The sequence below is a fragment of the Gallus gallus genome, chromosome 7 (assembly GCF_016699485.2).
Source record: "Gallus gallus isolate bGalGal1 chromosome 7, bGalGal1.mat.broiler.GRCg7b, whole genome shotgun sequence".
Taxonomy (NCBI): domain Eukaryota; kingdom Metazoa; phylum Chordata; class Aves; order Galliformes; family Phasianidae; genus Gallus; species Gallus gallus.
In genome coordinates, this window is record NC_052538.1 from 32,922,643 (window position 1) to 32,947,642 (window position 25,000).

General features: G+C 41.8%; 1 protein-coding gene across 10 annotated transcripts in view; it reads right to left on the bottom strand.

The window, feature by feature from the left end:
- Positions 1-25,000, bottom strand: part of ZEB2 (zinc finger E-box binding homeobox 2) — a 108,536-nt gene that overhangs the window by 3,371 nt on the left and 80,165 nt on the right. For 8 of the 10 annotated variants that reach the window (XM_046943652.1, XM_046943648.1, XM_046943650.1 and 5 more), the window contains 6 exons: positions 22,510-22,581; positions 16,047-16,235; positions 15,163-15,377; positions 12,588-12,696; positions 9,731-11,700; positions 6,950-7,130 (listed from right to left, as the gene is read on the bottom strand). In XM_046943652.1, coding sequence (XP_046799608.1) covers positions 6,950-7,130; positions 9,731-11,700; positions 12,588-12,696; positions 15,163-15,377; positions 16,047-16,235; positions 22,510-22,581 — 2,736 coding nt within the window. The remainder of the gene's footprint in view (positions 1-6,949; positions 7,131-9,730; positions 11,701-12,587; positions 12,697-15,162; positions 15,378-16,046; positions 16,236-22,509; positions 22,582-25,000) is intronic. The other 2 variants (XM_046943653.1, XM_015289889.4) reach the window with 1 other exon arrangement.

Genomic DNA, 25,000 nt, shown 5'->3' on the forward strand with positions numbered 1-25,000 from the left:
CGCTGCATGTCTTGTTGTTAGAGCCAATCACTAGAAAGTTAGTAGTGAAGTGGCCTGACTCCTCGGGAATATTTATCATACTTAGCTAATGTGGCATGTGACCAGAACGGGAATAAACTTCACACAAGAGCCCTCCCATCCTGTCAGATGTACAAGTGTGGTATTTTCTTAATTCTCGTAAGAAGACAGAGCAGGGAGAGAGAGCAAGACGGGAATCATGACTGGATGCTTGGCCAGAGGAACACATTTCCAGCCATGCAAGAGGAGGGGCAACGGCGAAGTAGGGTGGGCAGTCAGCAAGAGGCCTCCAGCCAAGAGCTGAGGGCTGGGCAGACAGCAGGCCATCACTGGCCGAGAAGGAAATCCAGCAGGAAGTAGAAACATGTTTCCAGACTACTGAAGGATCTTGACTTCCAGGATAACCCCTTTATGAGTTGGATGTACTTGCAGTCACTGCTGGGACTTGAGAGCAGAAACAGTCGGGCATAAAATAATTTCACTTCCATGGCAAAGTTGTGAAGAATGAATAGCAGGGAATATGTTAATTTTTTGCCCGATCTAGTCACAGCTGCCCTTGGGTCCCACTGTGAAAGTTCACATTTAATAAGGTGTGATTAACAAATGCTCGAGGAAGCCAAAAATTGTATGTTCTGAAATGAAGGGGAGATCTGGCAGGAGGGAAAACACAGGAGAAACCACAGACAGAAAAACCTAAGTGACAGAGAAAGTGGTGGATGCCTGGAAACTGGGACTTAAACTACATTTCTTCGTATGAGACTTTCCTGCATTTGCATACATGCAGATTTTCTTGGGTTTTAGTTCCCTCTGGCCCTCCCCCCTTTCCAACAAAATTAAAAATTCATGCTCTCTATATTGAGTTACTGCACTATTGCTTTTGTGATCTGTTTCCTAATGTGCACTTCTGCCAGTGTTACCTGTTGGTCACAAGGCAGGTCTGGGCCTTGAGCTATACTTGACTCTGGCTTTGCACCGAACCCAGGGCCAGGAGCAGCTGTCCTGTGACTCTGAGCACCACCTTTGTTCCAACGGGGAAATCCCAGCCTGAGCTTAGAAGATTTTAGCACCATCGAGTCAGTTACTCAAATTAGCTTAAAATCCCAAAGTGGCCTTGATCTAAGCACTCCCTGAAGACCAGTGCTGCCAGGAGAAAGCCCCGGTTGCGGTGAGAGCTCTTCCACTTCTCAATGTCACTCCTTCTCCATTACTTCAGATTTCCTTTTAGTATCACCATGAACCCTTCTCAGTCCACATTTCTCCATCTTCACCCTTCCTTCCAACTAGTTGCCCAGCACTTTTCCTTTCCTCAAATGGAAGCCTGCTTCTCAGCCACCCTCCAGTGAATTCACATGCTCTTCCCTCTTGCCTTGCCTGCTTTCCTCACACTTTGCACATGATTCTATGATGTTCACCAAGGACTGCACTCCTGATGGCGCTACCTAAGGCTTCCCTGGCACAGGTGATCATCTATATTTTACAAATTAATTCAGAAGACAGAAGATTAAAATACTCCGTGTTTTCATATTGACTTATATTGTCACTAAAGAGGCTATATCAGAGCTATTTAGTCTACCACATCCGTATTAAGAACTGTCTAGTTTTGATTTGAGGGAACATGACAGCTTGAGCAAAGTTCTTTGTTCCGACACCACACAACATACCTTAGCAGTGCACAGCATGCAGCTGTTACAACACTAATTGAAATATGTTTTTAAATGTATCACGTTTCTGAACATTTGCAGAAGAATTTATTCCCATGTGCAAAAAACAGTATTTCAGCCATTTAGGAGAGGTACCTAATCCCTACAATGCATTAATAGGCCATAAAATAAAGCTGCATTAAGGTGGTTTACACTAGGGATGGAGAGATGTCTATGGTTGTAGGCAGACAGGGAGAAGCATCCCATTGCAGGTGGATGGGGACATCGTAGGCAGTCTCTGCTGCACCCAACAAGAGTGCCATCATTCAACATCAAAACAACAGTGGAATAGAGATGGGTCAAAAAGAAGCAGATTTGATCATCCCCCCCTAAAAGTTTTGCTCAGTCCCATCTGAGGTGACCTATGTCATCCATAGGGGATGGAGTCAAGGAGAGCGTTACCCAAGGCAGTTTGCAGGAGGGCTCATGAAACACTTCTGTGTCATCAGGTGGATGTCTGATGCACACACCACATTTTGCAGTGAAACTAGGTGATAAATCCGCTTCTAATACCTAAAGGAAATGTTTGGATTTTTTTTCCATTTTACCATCTGCAAAAAGAGATTCCCACGGAGGCCCGTGCTCAGGTTACAGAGGGGAAATTACAACCAATTGCTTCTCAAAGTCTCTAAAATCATATCTCTCTTAAAGTAAAGCAAATAAATATATAAATAATCTCTAGCAGTAAGTGTCTCTCAACCTTACTGGGCTAAAAGTATGTGACTGAAAGGCTACACGTTTCCCATTTGCAGTGGTATAAAAGTCATAAGGCATCAGATCATAAACTGTCACCAGTCCCAGACTAAATATCACCAATCCTTTGCCTAAAGCAAATGGGTATTTTTGCTATGGGAGGGGGCCCATCGAAATCTCACTCTTTGGAGGGAAGAAGGAAACATTTTTGTGACAGCTTGTTTTTATTTTTTAAAGGCGGTTCTTTGAAGCTGCTTGGGGTTTGGATGTTAGATGTGGTCCCAGTGGAGCTGGATTAGCGTCCAGAACACAGCAAAGTGGTCAAAGGTGCAAGATAAAGGCAATTTATATATAATTGCTCAAGCTGCACCTGTTCTATTTTGAATAGGAGACTTTGTCTACAGAACAAATTTCACAAGCTCTGAATATATCCCCTTTTTTCTTTTTTTTTTCCTTTATTTGAGTGTAAAATGGGGAAATCTAAACTTGTATCAGAGTAAAGCAAGAAAAAATAACCTTTAAATAGCATGTAAATTTTTTATGAATCAAGCTCTAAATAAAGAAAACTCCTGAGCTGGGAATTCAAAATACGAGCCAGGGAGAGCTGATTTGCTACCAGGCTCAAGAACAATATTTAGTTTACAGAATCAATCTGGAAATAAAACTAGTGCTTGCATCAGCATGAAAGCTACAAAAATAAAAAAGAGGTCTTAATAAAATATACAGTGGAAAAGGAAAGGATGAAAGCACTCGCACAGCTATGAGGCCCTCAACAGCCCACACAAGTAATAAAATAGAATATGATGTAATATAGAACAACAATGAAAGGATTTAGAATTTCTAGGTAGGATTCTGAAAAACCATTTCCAGGTTTTGTTGTGGAGCAGGCAGGCTGCAAGTTCCCTTGTGAAGTGCCGATAAAGGCTTTGCTGGGGTACAGAGACACGGGTGTGAGGATGCAGAACAAATGCTAACCTTTACCTTGCTCCTGAGTCAGCTTTCCCCACACAGGGCAGACTGGCTTGCTCTTCAGAAGCCAGGTTATTTCTGCACATAGAGGTGCTGCACGCTGTTTGCTCTCCTGCTTGCTTACCCACTGCAGCAGGAAAGTGTCTTGAACTCTGTGCTAAGCAGCTTGCAGAAATCTGAGATTACACACATGCAAATGAAGCAGTATCTGCTCAACTGATTTCAGTGTGACCAAAGTTAGGATGGGTTCATGAGGCTCCACAGGAAAATAATTTGAGCACCGATTTCCTGTGCTGCCTACCATGGCCTACACCCTAATTACAGCAGTGCATCATCTGGTTCTAACGAAATAGGATCTTGTGAATCTCAAACTCTAAAATGGACACATAACTTCTCTTTAAATGACATGGCATCCCAAAATTAACTTGGCAGAGTTTGGTCCCGCAGCAAGCACTGGCCTCTACACTAAAACTCAAATCAACCAGAACCAATGCAATTCACTCATTGCAGTAACTCAATAAATTTTCCTTCTCCACATGAAGTTAGAAGCTATTACAGAGCACTGCTAATACTGCATAAATTACAAATTATGGATTGCAAAATTTGGACCCCATTTTCCACTGTGCTCAAGCTGTGGCAGGCACAGCATACAGAGGTGATCATGGAGAGTTCCTTGATCTGTGGCCACATGGTCCTATTAGAAGCTCTTGGGCTGACGAAGTGCTGCCAAATCCTTACCCTTCTTCTTGCCCTGGCAGGGAAACTCAACCTCACCACAGCACCTACAGTACTCCCAGTTTTGTCCTTTACAATAGTCAATTAGCACATAATTTGGGCAGCTCATTTAGTTTTGCATGTCAGCGTTTCTTTTCACCCTGAAGAATTTATCTGAGGACAATCTTGAGGGGCTGCATGGCAGGATTGTGTGCCTCTACGTCCAACTCCTCTAACACCAGCGTGGGTTGCAGTAGGTATGTGGAGCATAAAAGTGATCACGAACAGAAATCTGATTGCTCACATACAAGAATATATATATATATGTATATATATACAGACTCTTAACGTAGGAAAAAAGACATCATGATAAACAACCCCCTGCTTGTGCTTCTCCAGGAAAGACAGGAAGGGCTCCAATTTCTCCTAAAATATGTTTTTAATGAAGTAACAATGGACCGTGATCAGCTGGTCAGAAAGCAGAATGCATTCGGGAGAAAAGCTTTGTCACCTTTCTAAGCTTCAAAAAGTTGACTGAAAAATCTGAGTCTCCTCTCACAATGACCCCTAACTCAGAAGATGACATCACTTTCAATTTGGTTTCTTCCATTCGATGTGGACTGCAGTTTTGCACATTATTAAAGAATTCACAAGCTTTTTCCAAAACGATCAAGTTAATTTGAAATCCACTTAAGATTCATGCTAAACCATTAGCAAAAGTCCCAGTACCGTGTGCTTCCTGAAGGCTGTGAATTTGTTATGGAGGCTAGCCCAACCAAGGTCTTCAGAGCTCCCAACCACCTCTACCTATCGCTAGGATGATTTGTGGAGCCTCCAGAAAGGCAAATGCATCCTTAATAATACTTCACACTTTACACAGCGAGCTCCATTGGAGGATTTCAGTCTGCATGAATGAAGAATTACAACACCCCAGAGAGGTAGGCTGGTATCATTTCCCTCTGCTTCGAAGATAAACAAAGGTGAGAGAAAAATGAAACAATTTGCTAAAATTTGCAGAGGAAGTCTGTGGCAAGGCAGACGAGAACTCAGATCTCTCAGCCCGTGCTTTTGCCACAAGACCATCCTTCCTGTCTCTAAATGCCAGCCCAGAGCTTGGTAATGTGCTATAGTTCTAGCGCATTAAATGTGACACCATATACATGTTCTGGATCATAAGGCCGAGACCATCAAACTGACAGACATTCAGTCAAGAAGCCAGAAGAGACAGAAAGAAGAGGAAGAAGAGTCCCCAAATCAGAGCCGTGGGATGTCTTTCAAGGCAGTAGGTTCCTGTGGTTGTTAAGGACCAGAACATATTTTTGCTTTTACAAATGCAGTTTATTTTGCAAATCAAGGTGATTGCACACATTTCAGCTTGTCAAATTTTCAGCCTTTCAACCATATGTCTGTCGACCTTATGGACTACCAACTTTATGGGATTCTACCATATGTCCAGATCCCAACATATATGAAGGCCAGTTCTAACATAAGAGCTTTACGGTAGTAGCGTAGTACACCATAATGCTTGCAGATGGCTGTAATAAAATCATTCAGGAGAGGAAAGGTGCAGGAACGTAAAGCCTTCAAAGCTTCTTCTACTGAATAAACAATTTGATCTGAATAATGTGGTGGGAAGCACATTCCACAAATGAACTAGCTGATCTAGTCCAAAACGTTGCTTTTAATTTTCTTTCCTAATCTCACATGTATTTTAACTTCCTTTTTTATTTTCCTGTATGGGATTAGCCTAAAATTTGGAAGAAAAGTATGAGAAGGAAAAATAACAAAGCAAAGAATTTTTTAAAGGCACAGTCCACTTTCGAACTGTGAATTTTTCATATGTGAAATGCTAAATGGTTATGCACAGCCCGGAAGATGTATTAATAGAGAGGTATAAGGTTTTTACCGTCACATGGTGAGATTGAAGGATGATGTGACTTGCTTCATTTCCTGAAGCGGGACTCAGCTTTCAAAGTTAAGGAAAGTTTCCTCCTGAGTAAGCTCTTTCTAACTTGGAGTTTGGTTTATGTCCTGCTGCACAATAACTCACGTGATAACTCACATTCCCTTTGTCCAGCATAACTTGATATCTCTATTATTTGGGGAGCTCCAGTCCTGCTCTCTCCTCACAGAAACATGCTGAAGAAGGGAGCGCTGTCTGCAAGGAGGACCACGGCCAACATAGGTGTGATGGCGGGTCTTTCTCAACCCAAAATATTTCCTATGCTGACAATCCTCACTGAGCCTTGGCAAGCTTCCTTTAACTAGACAAATTCAGTTCCCACTTGGGAAGGATGGAAAACTTCCCTAAGCATTAAATGAGAAGTGAAAAAGCGAAATGCAACCTGCCTCCTCTGCTGGCACGCAAAATCACAGTGTGAGCCTCTGCGACCTGTTTGCTGTCAGATAGCTGGGCCAGCGTGAGCCCTCGCACTGCTAACGTCAGTGGGAGTTTTTCTACTGGATTAAATGGCACAGGGTCTGATAGCATCTAAGAAACAAGGAATTTGATGTCACTATTCCTTCCTCTGCCAGACTTGTGTCAACCAAGGTACGCTTCTTCCTGAGCACCAGGGCCTGCTTTGTGTGTGGCAGCGTGAGGCCTCGCCCTGTAAGACACTGAGAGCCACGATAGCCACTGCATCCACAGCTAGCCAAATTCACCCCAAAGTCTGTAGATACCAGGACACAATCATGTAATTCAACAGTCCCTCACCAAGCTAAAAAAAAATAAATGTCAAATTAAGGAAAAGACATCACACCTTCCTCACAGAGAACCTCAGCTTATGCCAATCCATACACTGCGTGCATCAAACGCAGAGAAGGGCATTAACACGCAGCGCAGCCACACATACCTGTGTGCTCATATTTGTGTCGCAGCAGGGAACTGCTCTTCTGGAATGTCTTGTCACATAAGTCACACGCATACATGCCACTTTCCGTCTTCTTGATCTTCTTTCGGGACAGACAGGAGTCGGAGTCTGTCATGTCGTCGAGGCCGGACATGTAGTCTGGGGTTCCATCAAGCAAGTCTCCCTGTGAGAGGACAACCATCAGTGACACCCATGTCCACAGCCACTCAGCAAAAGGTAAAATAACGCCTGGGGCTGCTTATGGTCTGCCTGAGCTCAGGAACCCATCGTGGTAATGAAACTCTAGCTGACGGAAGCTATGGAGGTAATAAGGCGCCTCAAACACCTCTGTCTTGAATCAGCTTCCAAAACTTTCTGTCTTTGAGCACTCTGTAATGATAGGATTTACACAAGCAAAGAATGTTTGTCATATAGGTGCTAAATATTTTCAGAGAGTGGAAAATGCAAAGGGGAGGCTCTTTGTGGACGATAAAAGTTATTGTGATACTACGCAGGGGTACGTGTAAGCAACAGCTGAGCGATCATTCCTTTCAAAACACTGAAACTTGGAGATATTCTGTATCTGTAGAAAGGGTCTAATTGAATTTTATATTTAGGTACAAATGTTATTATTATGCAATCCATTTAAATGTATGTCTCCTGACTAAAGGCCTCAAGCTATATTTTTATATTTAATTTTGTAATTTGAAATAGGGAATATTAATAACACTTTTTATCAATGTTCTATCTATGTTAAAACAGCCTTCAGCATTAAGCAGTAATGAATGTGGATCAGTAAATTATTAAATTTCTTGATATTTATTTTGTCTTGATCCAAAGAGAGTGCAAACTTGCATGATAACATACATTTCCATTTGCTATCACACAGTTCAGTTTTCTTAGACTAGGTTTGCACTAATTAATATTAGAGAAGATTAAATAGGCTTAAATACATTTACAAAGAGGGCAGATGTACTGTAAATTGGAATAGTGGAACAGCTGTTATGGAGGTGCAGTGCTATTTATGCTCCTATTGTGCAAAGAGGGATTACAGCCTGTAATGTAAAACCATACCTGATTTTCACATTTGAAACTATAAAACATTTACTAGTCAGTAAAATTACTAATAGACTGTAATAGGACATAGGGGAACATGCACAAATGTAAAAGAAAATTATTAATCTATAATCAGTTAATCTCATTTAACTAAATTCTGTACATTAAATCTGAATACACCCAGAAAGAAAGGTTGAAAAATAGGTGACTTTCTGTAGAGCAGCTCTTTGCTATGGGCATTCAAGCAGCAAAATCTTTTACTACTTATGTATGGAACACTCGAGAAAAGAATTAAAGGCTTTACTCAGTGAAGAAGTTCTGACCCACACTACATGTCCACAGAAAGACTTTGCCTGCCCAGGTGGCCAAAAAGGCCAATGGCATCCTGGCTTGTATCAGCAGGAGGTGATCGTCCCTTCTGTGCTTGATGCTGGTGAGGACAAACCTCAAGTTCTGTGTTCAGTTTCAGGTCCCTCACTACAAGAAAGACATTGAAGCCCCAGAGTGTGTCTGGAGAAGGGCAATGGAGCTGTGAAGGATCTGGAGAATAAGTCTTATGGGGATTACCTGAGGGACCTGGGATTGTTCAGTCTGGAGAAAAGGAGGCTCAGAGGAGAACTCATTGCTCTCTCCAGCTTCCTGAAAGGAGGCTGGAGTGAGGTGGGCATCTGTCTCTACTCCCAGGAAACAGCCATAGGATGAGAGGGAGTGGCCTTAAGTTGCACCAGGGGAAGTTCAGGTTGGATATTAGGAAACATTTCTTTGAAAAAGCAGTGATGCATTGGCATGGGCTGCCCAGGGAGGGTGGTGGAGTCACCATTCCCAGAGGGGTCCAAGACCAGTGGATATATGGCAATGAGAGACGTGGTCAGTGGGCATGGTGGGATGGGTTGGACTGGGTGATCCTAAAGGCCTTTTCTAACCTTAATGATTCTGTGATTAAGGCTCCTAGCTGCTACCTCTCCAAATAATTTCAGTTAATCTGTGGGGTTTCTTTTGTTTGTTTGTTTTTCCTGAAGCTTTTCTAGATGACTAGCAGGAATTAAAGGACTGTAGTCTGGAAACAGCAGTGGATGGGCTGAAAGAAGGGGCTATGGTGAGGAAACACATCAAAATGTCTCATTCACCAAGAGATGCAAGAGAAGACAGAAAGACTTTCTTGTGCACGGCGGGCAAGTAATCCCCCAAAAAACATGGAGTAAGAAACTTCCAAACTTTCAGTGGGCTAAATCTGTGAGGAGGTTATATGGACCTCTGCTCAGAGGGCTACAGTTCTGTGTCCAGATATGGGGGTGATCCCAAAACGTCTCTTGCAGCTCCTTTTCCCCATGGCTGAGATGCAGTTATGCTCACCGTGAGAGAAGTCCTGCAGAGAGTTTTTCACCAAAAGTTGATTTTTTTTCTGTGGGATGGGATTTTTCATGGACATTATTATTTAGATATGATTCTAACAAGGAATAACTGTTACAACTGTAAGCTTTTAACAAATTAAAGCATTATATCTATTCAAAGGTATTGTTACTGCTTCTGAAACCAAGTGAAAGTTGGGTAATTTCAATTTATTTTCCTGCCCCACTGCATTTTCACAAGTTCAGACTAAAATCAGCTGCGCTAATTTCTTGTTGGAAATACTCAATATAACGTTGGGCTTTTTTTCCTTCTGCAGGAGCACATATCACAAAGTACTACATTTTAGCCTTTCAAAAGATATCGTTCACAACAGTTTACCTGAAATCCTTGTTTCCGCTGGTACTTTCTCCTTTGCTGCATGTCAGCAAAAGTAGCTGCTCCAGTTGGGTAGGTGTAGGCCATATGTGGTAGGAAGCTCATCTGATCTAGTCCTGGGTATGGTCGCAACCCAGGAATACTGGTCTGGACTGGTGGCATAAAAGTGGCTGGGGGAAATGCGCTTTGTGGTGGAAGTGTTGTGTATAAAGGTTTGGCACTGAATGGGTTCATACCAAATACTGGGTTAGTGCTTTTATCCAGGTTATTTGAATTAGAAAACTCCTTCTTGATAAAAGTCAAGTTCAGTGGCTCATCTGAGTTTTCAGATGATGAAGAAACACTGTTGTGTTCTAAATTTACACTATTAGATTTCGTTTTGTTCTTTGTGGCTATAATACTTTTGGGTTCCTTCATTTGTTTTGGTAAAGACAAGTCCAAAGGCTCAGCCTGAAGCTCCTCAGAAGAGAAACTGTTTGGAGTGTAAGAACTACTATGGGAGTTTTTAGAAGATGTGGAAGAAAGATTTAAAGGAGAAGGAGTATTGCTCCTAGAGTGGTCCAATTTATCAACTGGTTTCATATTGGTAAAATGAGGAGGTTTTGTTAGCCTGAGAGGAGTATCACAATTAGTAACACTGTTATGGAGTTCAGCTATAGATGGTGAAGTTATAGAGTCCACAGGCTTTATTGGAGATCTGGCTGACAAAGAGTCTTTAGTGGGAGTGTTGTTGGTGGCAGCCAGCGCCACCTTGGCACTGGTCCTTTCCAGTGATGGTGACCTGGAACTTGAGTACTGGTAGACTTTTCTTTGTTCAAACCATTCCTTCACAAATTCCTGAGGAAGGCCAACAGCAATGGAAATTTTCAGTAGTTCATCAGAATTGGGTTCCATATTCATAGCATAATATGCTTTAAGTACAGACATGTGGTCCTTGTATGGGTTGATGGGGCTAGTCATTCCTTTCTCAGAAAGTACTGATGACAGCAAGAGGGTTTGCTTATCAAACACTCCAGGTTTGTTGGGAACCATGTTCTCGTGAGGCTGAAGGACTGCCTTGATCTCTTCATTCATTTTACACAGGTAACGCTCATGCTGATGCAACGGAATGGGACCAGGAAAGCTTTCCTTACAGAACTGGCATGAAAATGGAGTGGATACGTTATGGTTCTCTATCATCTTATCTTCAGTTACCAGGTCTATTAGGGTTCGCAGCTTCTCTTTTTTAATGTTATTGAGCTGTCTCCTCGAGTCTGTGGTTAAGCTCTGGAGGCAAGCTTTGGCTTCATTGACTTTCTCTAACGTATAGTCAATAATACTTTTAGTGGCACCATTATGACTTACTACTGGAAGACCCACAGGGGGAATATTGGGGGAGGTAACTCCTTGTTCCTCTGCTTGAGGGCATGAATCCTTCATATGATAAACCTTCAACTTGGAGATCTCTTCAGCCTTGCAGTCCATTTTCTGCCTGGAAACTGTGTTGTCCACGATCTGTAGGACCTTCTGCACCTCACTTAAATTACTGCCTACTGCAGGAAAGCCAAGTAATGGTGCTTCCATCCCTACACCTAAGTGCTGCATCGGACTTTGAGCAGAAGTGTGAACTCCTAAGGGGCTGGTTGCTCCAAGTCCACCATTCATAAAAGGACTAGTTGCACTAAACCCATGTGAGGCCATAAGAACCTTATATTCATTGAAATCTAGTGGTTCTGTTTTAATTTTCAGTAGGCCTGTTTGTTCAGACATACTAAGTGGTTTGCCATTCTCCAGCTTGTTTCTCAGCTGTGTAATGGCTGAATTAGTAGGAGAGGAAGATACAGAATTAGGAGAAGAACCCGTCTTGATATTGTTTCTCATTCTGCCATTTACAGAGATTAAACCGATACACTTCTTGCTGCTGATGTGCGAACTGTAGGAGCCAGAATGCGAGAAACGTTTCTTGCAGTTTGGACACTCATATGGTTTTTCACCTAAAATGATAATTAAAACCAAATGTTAATTATCATTGTTGCTGCTATAATTGCAAGTGATTGCATTTGATACCAAGCCGATCATCTGTATATCCGCTGATTAACATTGAGGAAAATATTCGTTCTCTGCATACAGCCATGTACCACCACTGCTTTCCCCTCTGCTTCACAGGTCTTGAGGTCAGTTTGGAACCACAGTCTCCAGCCTGGCAGTAGCTGCCAAGGTGTGAGCTTGGCTCCAGACAGACTGTTGCAGTCACAGGTAAGTGCCCTGTGGTTAACACAGTCAAATCAAATCCAGACTGTTCAAATTTGATTTGTTTTGTCTTTTTTTTTTTTTTTTTTTCTTTCAAAAAGGAATCCAGTTGCACTGAAACTGAGCATGGTATGAGAAACTGAGTCCTGAATTTACAATCATGTCTGCATAGGTGGGGATTGGCGCCTGTGCAGAGCCTGGTAGCATTTCAGGTACCGAATGCTCTGTCAAGCAGAAGAACCAAAATGCACAATTCATTCAATATAAGGTGTGTTTTGCACTTACTCCTTATCTGAGAATGAGTTGTATCTCACTGCTGGGAAGTTTTTGCTATGAAAAATACAATGGACTCTTCAGGATCCAACTGAATAGAAATGAGTGAATTGTTCTGAACTCAAAGTGCCGAACAAACAATGTAATATTATTTACAAGAAGCTTTACTATTTCCAAATCTTTCAGCAGGACCCTGGCATTAACAGCATGATAAATGAGGGTGGCTCAGATATCATTTATGAAATACCTTGGTAGCTCCAAGAAGCCAGAAGCAGAACTGTGTAAATTTTAAGCAGTCTTTAAAACTCAGCTAATTAAACAAAATGCAAATGAGCACACCAGCACCTCCGCTACTTACCACTGTGAATTCGCAGGTGTTCCTTCAGATGGTGTTTATATTTGAAGGCCTTGCCACACTCAGTGCATTTGAACTTGCGATTGCCTGCTCCTTGGGTCAGCATTTGGTGCTGGGAGAAAAAAAAAAAGACACCAATGTGAATTTTATGCAAGAGAAACCATGAATTTCTAACTTAAAAACAAAAACAAAATTAATGTGGCTCTGAATTTATCAAGCAGACCAAAAGGTCTGCATGTACATTTATTTGTCTCATCAGTGCTGCAATAAAAATCAAAATGTTGGCAGTAAACCGAAACAAATGAGAATGTACTTTCACATGAGCATTCGATATTTGCTTTAGAATTATTTCCTGAGTCTCTCATCAGAAATGTGTTGCTTTAAGGTATCTTACAATGAGAGAAACTGTTTTATAAGAAGATTTGTGGTTCTTAATATTCCTAGCAGATCCTGAACATGTGGGGCTCTGCTTGTTTAAAAATTCTGTTTACTGCGTGCGTAGAAAAGACAGAAACACTGCCATTAGTGGCATTTCGTGTAAGATTTAATTCATTATCAAGCAGAAGAGACTGTCTTTGGTGTGAGCTGCTGCTGGAAATATTTTTTAAATCACAGACGCCTGTTACCTTCCGTGCCATGCTGTCCCCAGCACTGTTTGGAGGGTTGAGGGAAAGTGGGAAGTCAAGAGCGTCATAAAGATATAACCAAAGGCAGCTGAGCTTTTTTGCAACAAGCATGAAAAAGCCTGTTGACTTTGAATTTGGAGGGGAAAAATAATAATAATAATAATAATAATGCAGCCATCCGCTCTGGATGCTCAAGGTAGGAGGTCAGCCTTTTGCAGGCAGCAACGACACAAAAGCCTATTGCAAGAGAAAGGAGGGGGAGAAACGGGGAGGGGGGGAATAAAAAAAAAGGCAGCGCCGAAACGGTATGACAACTGCGAGGGTGTGCTGCCTCTTCCCACATTCCTGGCGAGACAGATGGTGTTACATGGGACACAGGGAGGTTTGTTCAAACAGCAGCAACCTTCAAAGATCAAGCAGAGCCCAGCCCGCCGCGCGCCATTGAGGGACCCGCGCTCATATGTTGCTGAGTTGCATAAACAAACAGCAACAGCTGTTTTGTCTCCCCCCATCGCCCTCCGAGGACTACTATAAACTTTAGTTGTGCCACTGTTAATATGATACAATCATTTTAATTTACTAATTGTAAATGCCATGAGCAAATGAGGGGACTTTTCAACACCAAAGCTACCATTCATAATGCGCCAGCACAAGCGCGCTCTCGCATGTGAAATTTCAGGCGGTTACGTTGGATAAATGTTGAGGCTTTTTCTTTTCCCCGGTGTTTTGAATGATACAAAGCAAAAAGAGGGGGAAAAAAAAACAACAAAAACTTGGAGTAGATCAGGTTAGAAAAAATGCATATGTGGAAATGTTTTTGTCTACCAGAAAAGCCACAGAAGGGAAAGAATATGAGAAACCACTCCAGAATCTTTTGTATTGACTTAAGATCAAGAAAAAGATACGGTTCTCTTAAAAATGCTAATTACAAAATTGCGTGATTAGAAGATGTGTGTTTGCGTAACCGAATTTACCTTATGCTGAGAAAAACCTACCAAGAGAAATACAGCTGATCATGATTTGCAGCTTTTAAAGAAAACAAATACAGCATAAAGCCTTTATAATTTGACACAATGCACACACATCTATTTATTTAAGTTTTAAACACGCCATTTGAGTTTCCATTACAGCCCTCCACAACACCTCTCTGCAGAAGTAACTCTCTTATGAGTCTGGGAGCAGTTTTCCTTGTGGCACACAGAGTTTTGTGGCACAGATCTATTGACAGTCTGGTTAGGAGCACAGAGGAAGCTCAGTCACCTGTTTGAGACACACAGCGTTTCCTTAAATGCAGCCCTGATATAATGTTACATGCATCACATCGAGGGGAAACTGCTTTGATTTATTGCAGATATGCTGCTGGGATCCACCAGCGATGGATAGTGCGTGCATGTGTTAGTGGCATAATCATCACAACTGATAGCCTCTGTGTATGGGAAGAAGAGTTATTCTAAAAATGCGCGATTATATTTAACAAAGAATTATACCACATGCAAATAATTTTGTATGATTGAAAAGACCACTCAAAAAGTAATGAAAAAATATCGGTGGATCTTTTAGTACGCCTTTGAGCTCCTATTTGCAAAACTGCAAAGTAAAACTAGGTGAAAAATGGAATTAAAATTGCTGAGATGTTTAATAATGTATAATTAAAATGCTACCGTTTCATTCACTTTTTGAGGAACATAAAAACGAAACTAAAGTCAAGTTAAAGTGCAAATAAAATTTCTAAATTAGAAATTAACACACTCATTCGATCGTGAACATAAGACTATTAAATCATATTAGAAGAGACCATCAAAAAATCATTTAGACCTCAATTAAAGCTATTACCATTAAAAGATCTGCATCTTCAAAATGCCATGAAAAATTAATAATGATTGCCAATCAAAGCAATATCGTTTCTCTAAGGGGTTATTACAGAAAGAAATCACTTAAAGCCAGCCCCCCACCTGATCTGTCCCTGGCTTGTGTGTCACCATATGCCGCTCGAGCTGGGTGCGGTAGGCAAACGTGTAGCTACAGAGAGGGCACGAGAAGTTCTCCTCATTCTTCTCATGGCGGTACTTGATGTGCTCCTTGAGGGACGTCAGGCGCTTGTAGCCCCGGTCGCAGTAGGGGCAGGTCAGCAGTTGGGCGAAGGCATCTGGAGTTCCAGGTGGCAGGTCTGCGCCCCGGGACGGGGGGAGAGAGGCAGGCCAAAAGGTCAGCGAGGCAATGGCAGCTAATGGGCTTACTGCCCAGGCTGGTATGAGAGGAATCGTTGCAATCTGCTGCCCGACAGGGATGGTGCTTCCAAACAGCCGCCAACAGCACCAGGCCCGCACGCGTCCAATGGAACCGCAAGGCCTGCAGTGCCTCGGGGACAGACCCCATGTGCAAATGGGGACAGACCCCGTGCACGAGTGGGGACAGGTCCTGCTCCTCCATCACAGGGCCATTTGAAGCCCAGCTCTGCTTTGCCATTGAGTAAATCCTTCTTAGGGACTCTTTCCCCATTATAAGGCAAAGAATCACAGACCCATGGGCTGTCAACCCTGTATTATTTTGTGTTAAAACTCAATACTTCCCAAACTCGCAACCAGAGTGGCAGCGGTCCTTCCCTTGAAAGTGAGCTTTAAATCAAGCTCTTCAGTTCATCCACAAAATAATACGAATTTGCTGACTAAAACATCACAATACACTAAAATTACAGCCCCAATCTTTGCTCATGAAATTCCATGCCGCTGCAGCTGTTCTTCAATTTTTAAGGTAAACACCCAGGCATGTAGTGCATTTATAATTGCAACAGCTGCAAGAGGTCAGGATACTGGCTAAAAATGAATTACAGCCTCACCGTTTTCTTCTTGCCCATTGGCCTCTGGAGTGCCAAGGCGAGACAGTTCCTCGGGGGCTTCGGGGTAAATAATGGCTGTGTCGCTGCGCTGCAGGTACTCTGCTATGCTGACTGCATGCCCATCTCCTTCCTCCAGTTTCCTTTTGGCAAAATATTCCTCAAAGTCCGACGTGCAATTTGCATTCTTAACTAAAATGAGAGAAGGGGAAAAGAAGGGGGTTGTGAGTGCATCCTGCCTGAGTGCAGCCTGAGAGCTGAGCAGTCGTGCGTGCTGGAGCTCCAAGGCTGGATCCTTGCTCTCACCAGTTGTGCTCCAGCTCCCAATAAAATTAATGCTGGCTTTCCACCGGCTGGGATGGAAGTAAGGCTGGGCAGTTAAATTAACAGCCACACGGGCTCTACAGGGCAGCACAAGAAGTTTATGAGGTCTCAGCAATGCAGGTAACACTTCATCTAGGCAGCTTCTGGGAGTCTCCTGGGGGATTCACAACTGACAGTGCTGAGCTCAGCTGCCCCCAAATCCTCCCAATCCTGGCAAACTCAGCTTCATGACAGTTCCTGCTGCAGAGACAATATTTCCAGGTTGCAAAGACCACAAGCATCCTCCACGCAAGGTTCTGCCTCTGTCTGCTTGCCAAGGTGGGCAAGCAAAGAGAACAGTGATGGTGAAAACTCTCAGTATCCTCCTCGTGTTTTTTTTTTTTTTTTCCTTGGAATATTAATCTCTGGGTAATTAACAGTGGGACAGTAGGTTGTTTTAAAAAACGTGCTGCTTCATAGATTTTCACAAATGGAACCATATGTTTTAGACCAGAATTGGGATACTGAGCCTAAACCACTCTTACAATCTGTACAAGAGTTTTCCATAATAGTAAACCCAATTTTTTATTGTCCGTGCAATGTCCATGAAACGTAATATATTCCCAACCACAAAACATCCTGTTTCCAAAAATATGCTGTTCTTGTCCATGTATGAATACTGCACACAGGAAAGAACTTAAAAACTCTGAGACACTATAGGAATATACTGGTATGATTACAACAGAAAATAAAAGAGCTGATCTTTTCCTTCCCTTTGATTTTTCTTATTAACAAGTCCTGGAAGACAGTCGGTGGCAGGGAATTTCAGATACCTGTTTTTAACTGACCATAAAGGAGAAGAATGGCATGACTGATTACATTTTTTAAATATTTATGCTTAGGTGAAATAAGAAAATGAGACAAAACTATGAACTATTCTACAGTACATGCAGAAGTAAAATATTAAATGGTTTGATTCTGCCCTCACTTATGCCAGGGAGCAATGTAGAGTAAATTCATGGAAATCAAAAGGGTAATATCAAAAGAATCAGGCCCTAGAAAATTACTACTTTGTTGCCACTGAAAATGGAACAAACTCAGCTCCTTAGCATCCAGAAATAGGTAATGCTTTGCTTCATTGTCCTACAAAAACGTAAGGTGATACTTGCAGTCATACCAAAATGTAGCCCTGACCGTGGCACAAGTGGAAATCTGAAAGAGCCTGATTTGCAGAGCTGATCTTGCTGTCATTGATAACAGTAGATACTCAGCTATGCAAACCTCACCCCTTTAGCCGATAAGATCAAATCCTCCGGCTGAGACAAATATGCCCTATTTGTCATATGGGCAGAGCAGCTTCTCAAATGCTCTGCAGCATTTTAGTGACAGCGACCAAATGGCTTAGTTCATGGGACCCCATTTGTGGAAGAAAACTTCTGTTCCTATCGCGAGGATTTTATAGGGTATTGGTACAACAACTAGTTCTCCTCCCCTGGTCCTTCTGTAGCTCTTGTTATCATTTGTGATTAGCATGAGAAATGATATCTCCTTTTTTTCTCCCCTAAAATAATCAACTTCTAGAGAAGGGAAGTGTGAGTACAGAGGGCCAGATCCAGCTTGCCTCCATTTTGTTGCTGAGAGAGAAACGTAACAAAATGGTGGTTGCTGAAGTGCACCTCGTGCACAGGAGTGTCAGATTGTTTTTGGCTTGGTTTTTGTCAGGAAAAAAAAAAAAAAAGTTGAGATATTGCTCTTTATGTCCAAAACCCCACTTGTAAATCCCTTGCTATGCCTAAATCCTACAACTGTTGTAATGCCTCCTAGCCCAATGCTACCCCATCTTTGCTTCTTCTCTTGGCTCAGCACTTGGTCCTAAAACAACAGGCTTATTCCTTGCCCGATTCAGGCAAGTGTTACCTGTGGAGCAGGGAAAGAGAGCTTTCCTTCAGAGAAGAGGTACGAGAGGAGAAATAGGAAAGGATGGAGGAAGAGCCCTATGGCTTCTTCCAGGCAGCCTGCATGTTTCTGGAGCTTGCAACTAGGTTTATAGGGAAGGAATTCAAGGCCTGAGTTAGTACTGGGAGCTTCAGCCCCACACTCAGCCTCAAAGAAGGATCTTCCTTCCCAGTCTCCTAGTCTCCCTGGAGGATGCTGCAATATTACTGGCCTAGGTTTCCTAATTCTCTGGATTATTTAGCTCCCATGTCTGTGCATGCAACCCAGGAGCTAAAGCAAATGTTTATGTCTACATTATAACCTCCCCCAAAACAAGGGGATTTAGGAGAAAAGCTGACAGATCCTTAACTGAAACAATACAACCAGTGCTGCAACACTGCAGATTAGTGTAAATAGCAAAAGGTGAACATGTGTGTCTGGTGTCTCACAAGCTACGCTGCTGTCAATTCAGACGTTACTGGAAGCTCACCCAGTGTTACTCTAAAGGCTCATCTGATAACCATTAGATCTCTCTCTGAAATTCTGGGGGAAAGGCTTGCTTCCCCCTGCCCTAATTTGTTTTCCATGCATAAAGTCATGTTCCCAGATTCCTCGTCCACTGACACTGCACACACGTTGCACATCCCCTCCTGCGAGTCAAGAATTTCAGCGAGATCTGCAATGGGTGACCTCACCCAATAAGTCTTTTCTTAATTAATTATTGGAGCCTGGAGAGCAGAGATGTTTTCAGCTCCAAAGGCTGATGTGGCCGTGTCACATAAAAATAAAACGCATTAAGGAAGGCTATCTTTGGAGGTATTTAGAACCTTTCAAGATAAAGAAAGCAAGAGGTTCGAGGAGCTTTGGAGACCAGTTATTTTGTGTGGGAACTCATCCTGTGAGATGGTGATAGCTGCCCTTAATCACAAACAAAGCTAATAAAACCACAGCCTTCATTAGCCAGGAAGTGAGAGGCCCCCATTGGTACACACAGATTATAGGCTGAAAACGGCCTGTCCTCCAACCTGCCAAGTTTTATTTCTGTTTCCTCCCAACCAAGGGTGTTGTTCTTTTTCTCCTTTTTTTTTTTTTTTTTTTTTCCCTCTTTAAATTATATTAAAATATCTTTATTTGAGTCTTGTCAGATGTTAGTAATCGAAGGGGAATGGGAATTTCTTTGCTTACAGAGAATACGTCAATCTATTTCCTTCAAGCATCCCAGTTGTAATAACCATAACAGGTACAGTAAAGTAAGCCAAATAAATTTATAGAATGGCTTGGGTTGGAATGAACACCAAGGATCATCAACTTCCAAATCACTAATTAAAAATGACCTAGACCAAACATCATTTCACCAAGTTATCATATCAGAAATACCCACAAATATTTACAAATTAATCTAGAATGACCAAACACTAAGCATTTTCACTGTAATGGTCACTTTTTCACTATAAATCTTCTGCAGCTCATTCTAAAAATGCAGCTGATTAATGTATAGATAACAAGATTTCTTTAAGTACCACTAAGAAGTGGCCATCCTAAGAAAAGCAGAATAATTTAATAATGGAGACTTTCCTTTTAGTTTCTTTCTCTGCTAATGACATTGTGAAATGAATTTGATATTAAAAGTACACTATAGTCATTGCATGTACCTACAGCAACTTTGTAGTTGGAGGTATGTGAGCGAAGTTAAAAGTTTATTCCCTATTTCTGCTCTCAGCCCAGGTGGTGGAACACTATGAGATAACATGCTCCAGCATCAGGGGGGAGGAGGAACTTACATTAAACAAGAGGGACCTCCTTGGCCCACCCAGAAAAGCCCATGTTCATCTGAAGGAAGCCCCCAATGGCTTTTATGGACACTGGGAAATCCTGGACACCAGTGGTCAGGAGTTACCAGTTGAACTTATTTAGTTTGACCCAGTCTCTGTCCCTCCTCAGCTGCTTAATTAAATATCTGCTTTAAATCCCCCTACTTCCTGCAGGGAAAAATTGTGCCCAGACACTCAAGACAGGCCCAAAGCCTGTAATATGACTGAAGAAGAAAACTTTGACCATTCCCTAGGCTAGTCAGGAAGGATGACCAATTTTCTCCTCAAAGGATGGTTTGGGCACCTCAGCAACAAACCTGAGGAGTTCTGCTCCACTGCACACTTTACAAGAAGGATGCTGCAACTTCTAACAGTCACCTGGCATCTCTCACTCAAAGTGAAAATGCTGGCAAAGACACTTTATTTATCAGATGATGTCATATGACTAAATAATCTGGCATCGCTTGTGAGAGACTACAGAGACTGCCGGCATTACAGAAATATGTTCGATCCAAGGTACCCAGACACCAGTTGCTCCTGAGAGAGTTGGCTCTGAGCTCCTCAGTGACGAAAGATGTGAATGGAACACCAGCAAGAGCATCAGGCAACTCTGTAGGGTAATTTGAGCAAGCCACACCTTACTGCAAATAGTTTGATTAAAAAGGAGACCAGGACTTCTGCACAGAACATTTTGGGTAGGTCTGCTTCAGATGGAAGGAACTTTTGCATATTAAATGCAGAGCACTAGAACGCTCCTGGAAAAACCAGGTGCACCAGGGTGGGCAAGAGGAAGCAGACTAGGCAGGATGACCTGCCCGTATATGGAGCTGCGCTACCCGGCTCTGGCCCCAGAAGGATGCTGTGAGGCCAAGGTCGAACAAACAGAAGAGGCCATCACATTTTGGGAGGGAAGGGGCAAAGAGGACACAACGTTTTCTCCTTCAAGCAGACCACATCGCAAGTAAGAAAGTCAAGGCCTGTTACGGTAAGGAAAATATGTGCAAAGGAAGTCACACAGCCTGATAGGGGACCTCAAAGGCTCTGGTAATGGTTAATTCAGATAACCATCAAGTCTTATTTCTGAATCAGACATCTTTTAAAGTCCTGTTTCTTCAACTGCTAAGTACAATTTGTCACTTTATTAACATCCCTTGGCATAGAAATCTTTCCACGTGTGTGTGTATTCAGCTCTGTATGGCAACATCGTTAAGTATGTATGTATTAATAAACTGTGCCTGGGTGCCACTCTTCTTTCATGCACAATAAATACAATGGATGAAAAAAAAGCGGTGACATGGTTTTACTTTCCTATTATTTTCCCCCACAAGAATTATAAAGTAAATGTCTTGCGTTACTTAATAAGAGCATTGGGGTTTTATGTGGGTGTTACCAACATTAGGAAAGTGTGAGTAATAAAACCTTTGCAATGCTTAGGTACCACCTTTTACAGTAATGTTTCTAGAGGGCATTACCTATGAAATAAATCTCATTGTGGAATGCATAGAAATTTACTTATATTAGAAAACAGTCTACTTTGAACTGTGTCAACCAGGCCTATCTGCAACATCTCAAACTGCAACTCAGAAAAAAATGCAAAGGAAAGGCTGGGTAATGTATGGAATTCAGCTGTGCTGAGGATAGAGGAGGGCCTTGTGGCCTTTGCAAAGAACATGGTAAACCCCTGAATTCATTTGGATTAAAAAATAGTAACAGAAACCTTTTGCTGTTTTGCTCAGCTACAGGGAAAAAGAGATGGCTCAGAGATGATGCCTGCTAAATAGCTCTGTCCCCTTTCTTGTTCCACAAAATGTATTGATTTCTAAGAAGAGGGGAAAGAAAGAGATGTGGAAAGTGGAAAAAAGAAAAGAAAAGAAAAGATTAGACAGAAACATAATAATCTCATAAATATGCATTTAAAGTGTGTGTGTCTGTATATCTATGTAAGTGGTTTATGTGTGTGTTTCTGAAAAGATGCTTTCTGTCTCTGAAGTAGCTTACTCTGTGCACTATGTGAATCTGGGGTTGCCAGGACGAGTGCACCCCATCCTCATTACCAAGCTCTTTGTACAGTCTCTCTCTCATTAAAAGTTTCCTACATTCTTGTCCAGCTACTTTAAACTGTCCTGTGCTCACCCTCGCTGGGAAAACATCTCCTCATGATGCTGGTAACTATTAGCTTACAAGGACGCAGTTAAAACATACTAGGGGTTGAAACGTTGCAGGGCATGGGAGGGGAAGCAAGGACTATCACTACTATCAAATTGCAAAAAATAAACTAAAATAGGAGAATTATGTAAATGTTTCCCAACTGTTAAAGTGCAACCAAGAAAAATTGTTTTGTCACCACTTCTCTTCGTGCACAGCTAATTTTCAACAATTTAGAATAGAAGAGATATTCATATAACACAACATCTTACCTGTACCATTGTTTCCAGTGGTCTGAATTGCGGCTTCAGGCCCCATAGTGTCATAATCTTCCTTCATTTCTTCTGTGAAATAAGCATGCACACTTTTTAGCATTTGCACATTATAGATCTGCCCACAAAGCTAGCAAGCACAGTGCAGGAACGGGGAAGATTTGTCTAAAGGAAGCAGAGAAAAGGGCTGTTGTGGCCCTCTATACAATGGCTTTGTTCTGGCAACTGAATGAATTCAGCAGTGCTGGACGGACAAGAACTTATTTACTTTAAACATTACAGCAAGTGGTGGAAAACAGGACTATTTGTTCGAAGTAAATGAAGGGCTTTTCCCAATATCAAATCTAATAAGCAGCCTGGTGATAAAAAGGGTTGGTTTGGGGTTTTTTGTATTTAAAAGAAATAATCAGTTAACAGACACTGTGAGATCTGCACCTGGAAGAAACAGCAAGCACAAAAAGGAAGACAGAAGAAGATCTAATATCTCTATTTCTATCTATTGCCACACAGATCTTCCGAGCTGTTATTGCCACTGGAAGCAAAGCATTTATTAATATCAAGTGGCACAGAAGTGTAACAAATTTTCAACGGTGGGCAGCTCTTCTCTGCCCGTACAATTCGCTTGTGTCTTCTGTGCACTCTCAGTGCACTGACAAAGTCTGCCTTTATGGCTATAAATTGGGTTAATTCACATGCAAATTCACACAAGACCTGCAGAATTATTTGCTACGTATTTATATTGTGGTTCAGTTTGGTTTCCATGAAACTGAAGGTTTCAGAGCATGTTAAAATGGCATTTATAAGAGGTTGGATGCACCTTCATCACTGCTTATTGTGGAGATGCTTCAGCCTGCCTTGGTGAGCTTGTCAGACTTGGTTTCTTGCTGCTAATTTGTTAGTTCTTGTGCAACAGGTATTCACACATACAGCCTGGTCAAGGTTTAACCCTCTGAAGGATTTTCACAGGCCAAAATAAATATACAGAACATTTCTTTCTCGCCTTTTCGACTTCTCCCCACTGCTATACTTTATTTGAGGACATACACAAACATACAATCTCTCTCTCTCTTTTTTTTTCTCTTTTTAAGTGAAGGAATAGAGTATGTGAGATTTGAGCGAAGAATCTGCTTTAATCTTCCATTTAGCCGTGCTTGTAAGAGCTGAAATGTCGCACGGCCCCCAGAAATGGTTTGGCAAAAGCCAAAAAGGAAAAAAAAAAAAAAAGAAGGAGAGAGAGAATTTCCCAGAAACGAACACAAATCGATGGTGATTCAGGAAGATGGATGCTGGTTAGCCAATCTACTGATAGGCCAGCAGGAAGATCAAAGCAAGCTATTAAAATTTTATCGATACACAAAGCGTTAAAATTCGTATTACTCATTCTTATGAGAAGGATTTTGATGAGGACAGAAACTGGCCCAGTATTAATCCATTTCCATGACGATGATTTGACTAAAGATAGGCGAATAACATCAACAGAGTACATTCTCAGTTCATTCCTAAATTTGTAATCTTGTAGTATTCTTCAGATGTCACATTCTACAAGTAATTAGTTGGTAGAATAACAGGTTCTAATTGTATCATTCTAATCAAAACTAAAGCACAGAATGACTTAATTCAGAGCTTTACAACCACCGTACAATGCTGTGGTATAAATATACATGTTTATGGCTTTGAAGCTTAAAAAAAAATAAATTAATGAAAGCTCTTAAGTTAAAATATGCAGGTACAAACAGATGCTAAATTTGTACAAAAGCATAGAATATGCAGACCAGATGAAAAATATTTGTTTAAACTATACAGCAGACAAGCCAGCCTTGATTCTTTTCCCAGATCTGGCATTCTGCCTCTCTACGGATCATTTTCACGGGGATATCTTGCGTCCAAAACGTTTAGGAGTTCAATATGTATTAATAAAACGTTGTCAATTATGATAATTGATCTGCTGGGCTATAGTCTCACATCTGATATTTTTATTGCAGCCTCTCAGAAATTTCAATCGAGGCGCAGTATTTCTGAGAAGTTCAGTGTGAGGTATAAATATAGTTATTGTGATTTTCTTCCTTGATCATCTCATGTGATTTCTGGTAGCAAGGAGTCACAAGTATCAGAAGTTTTCCATCTGAGGGCACATCTACCCAGTCAGTCAGCAAGGGGAAAACAGTTAGCAGCCCTTCTTTTTTTTTTTTTTTTTTTTGCATAATAGTGGCAATGTTCAAGATTTCTGCTGCACTTCCTTCCTCATTGTCATTTTCTTCTGTGGTAAAGAGAAGTTACAGCACCGAGCTGCTTCCCAAAAATTATTAAATGCTCACGAAGGCTCTGTGCTGCTTCTCGCTTTGTGCAGGTCACAGGAGTGCACGCTGCAGTTTTTCATCTGCATTTTTATTCCCATTTAGCTGACTGTTGCACAACCTCGCCTTTAGCATTGCAACACTCCCCTCGGCGTGACTCGCCTTTACCTAAACCTGCCCTCTTCCTAAAATCTGTG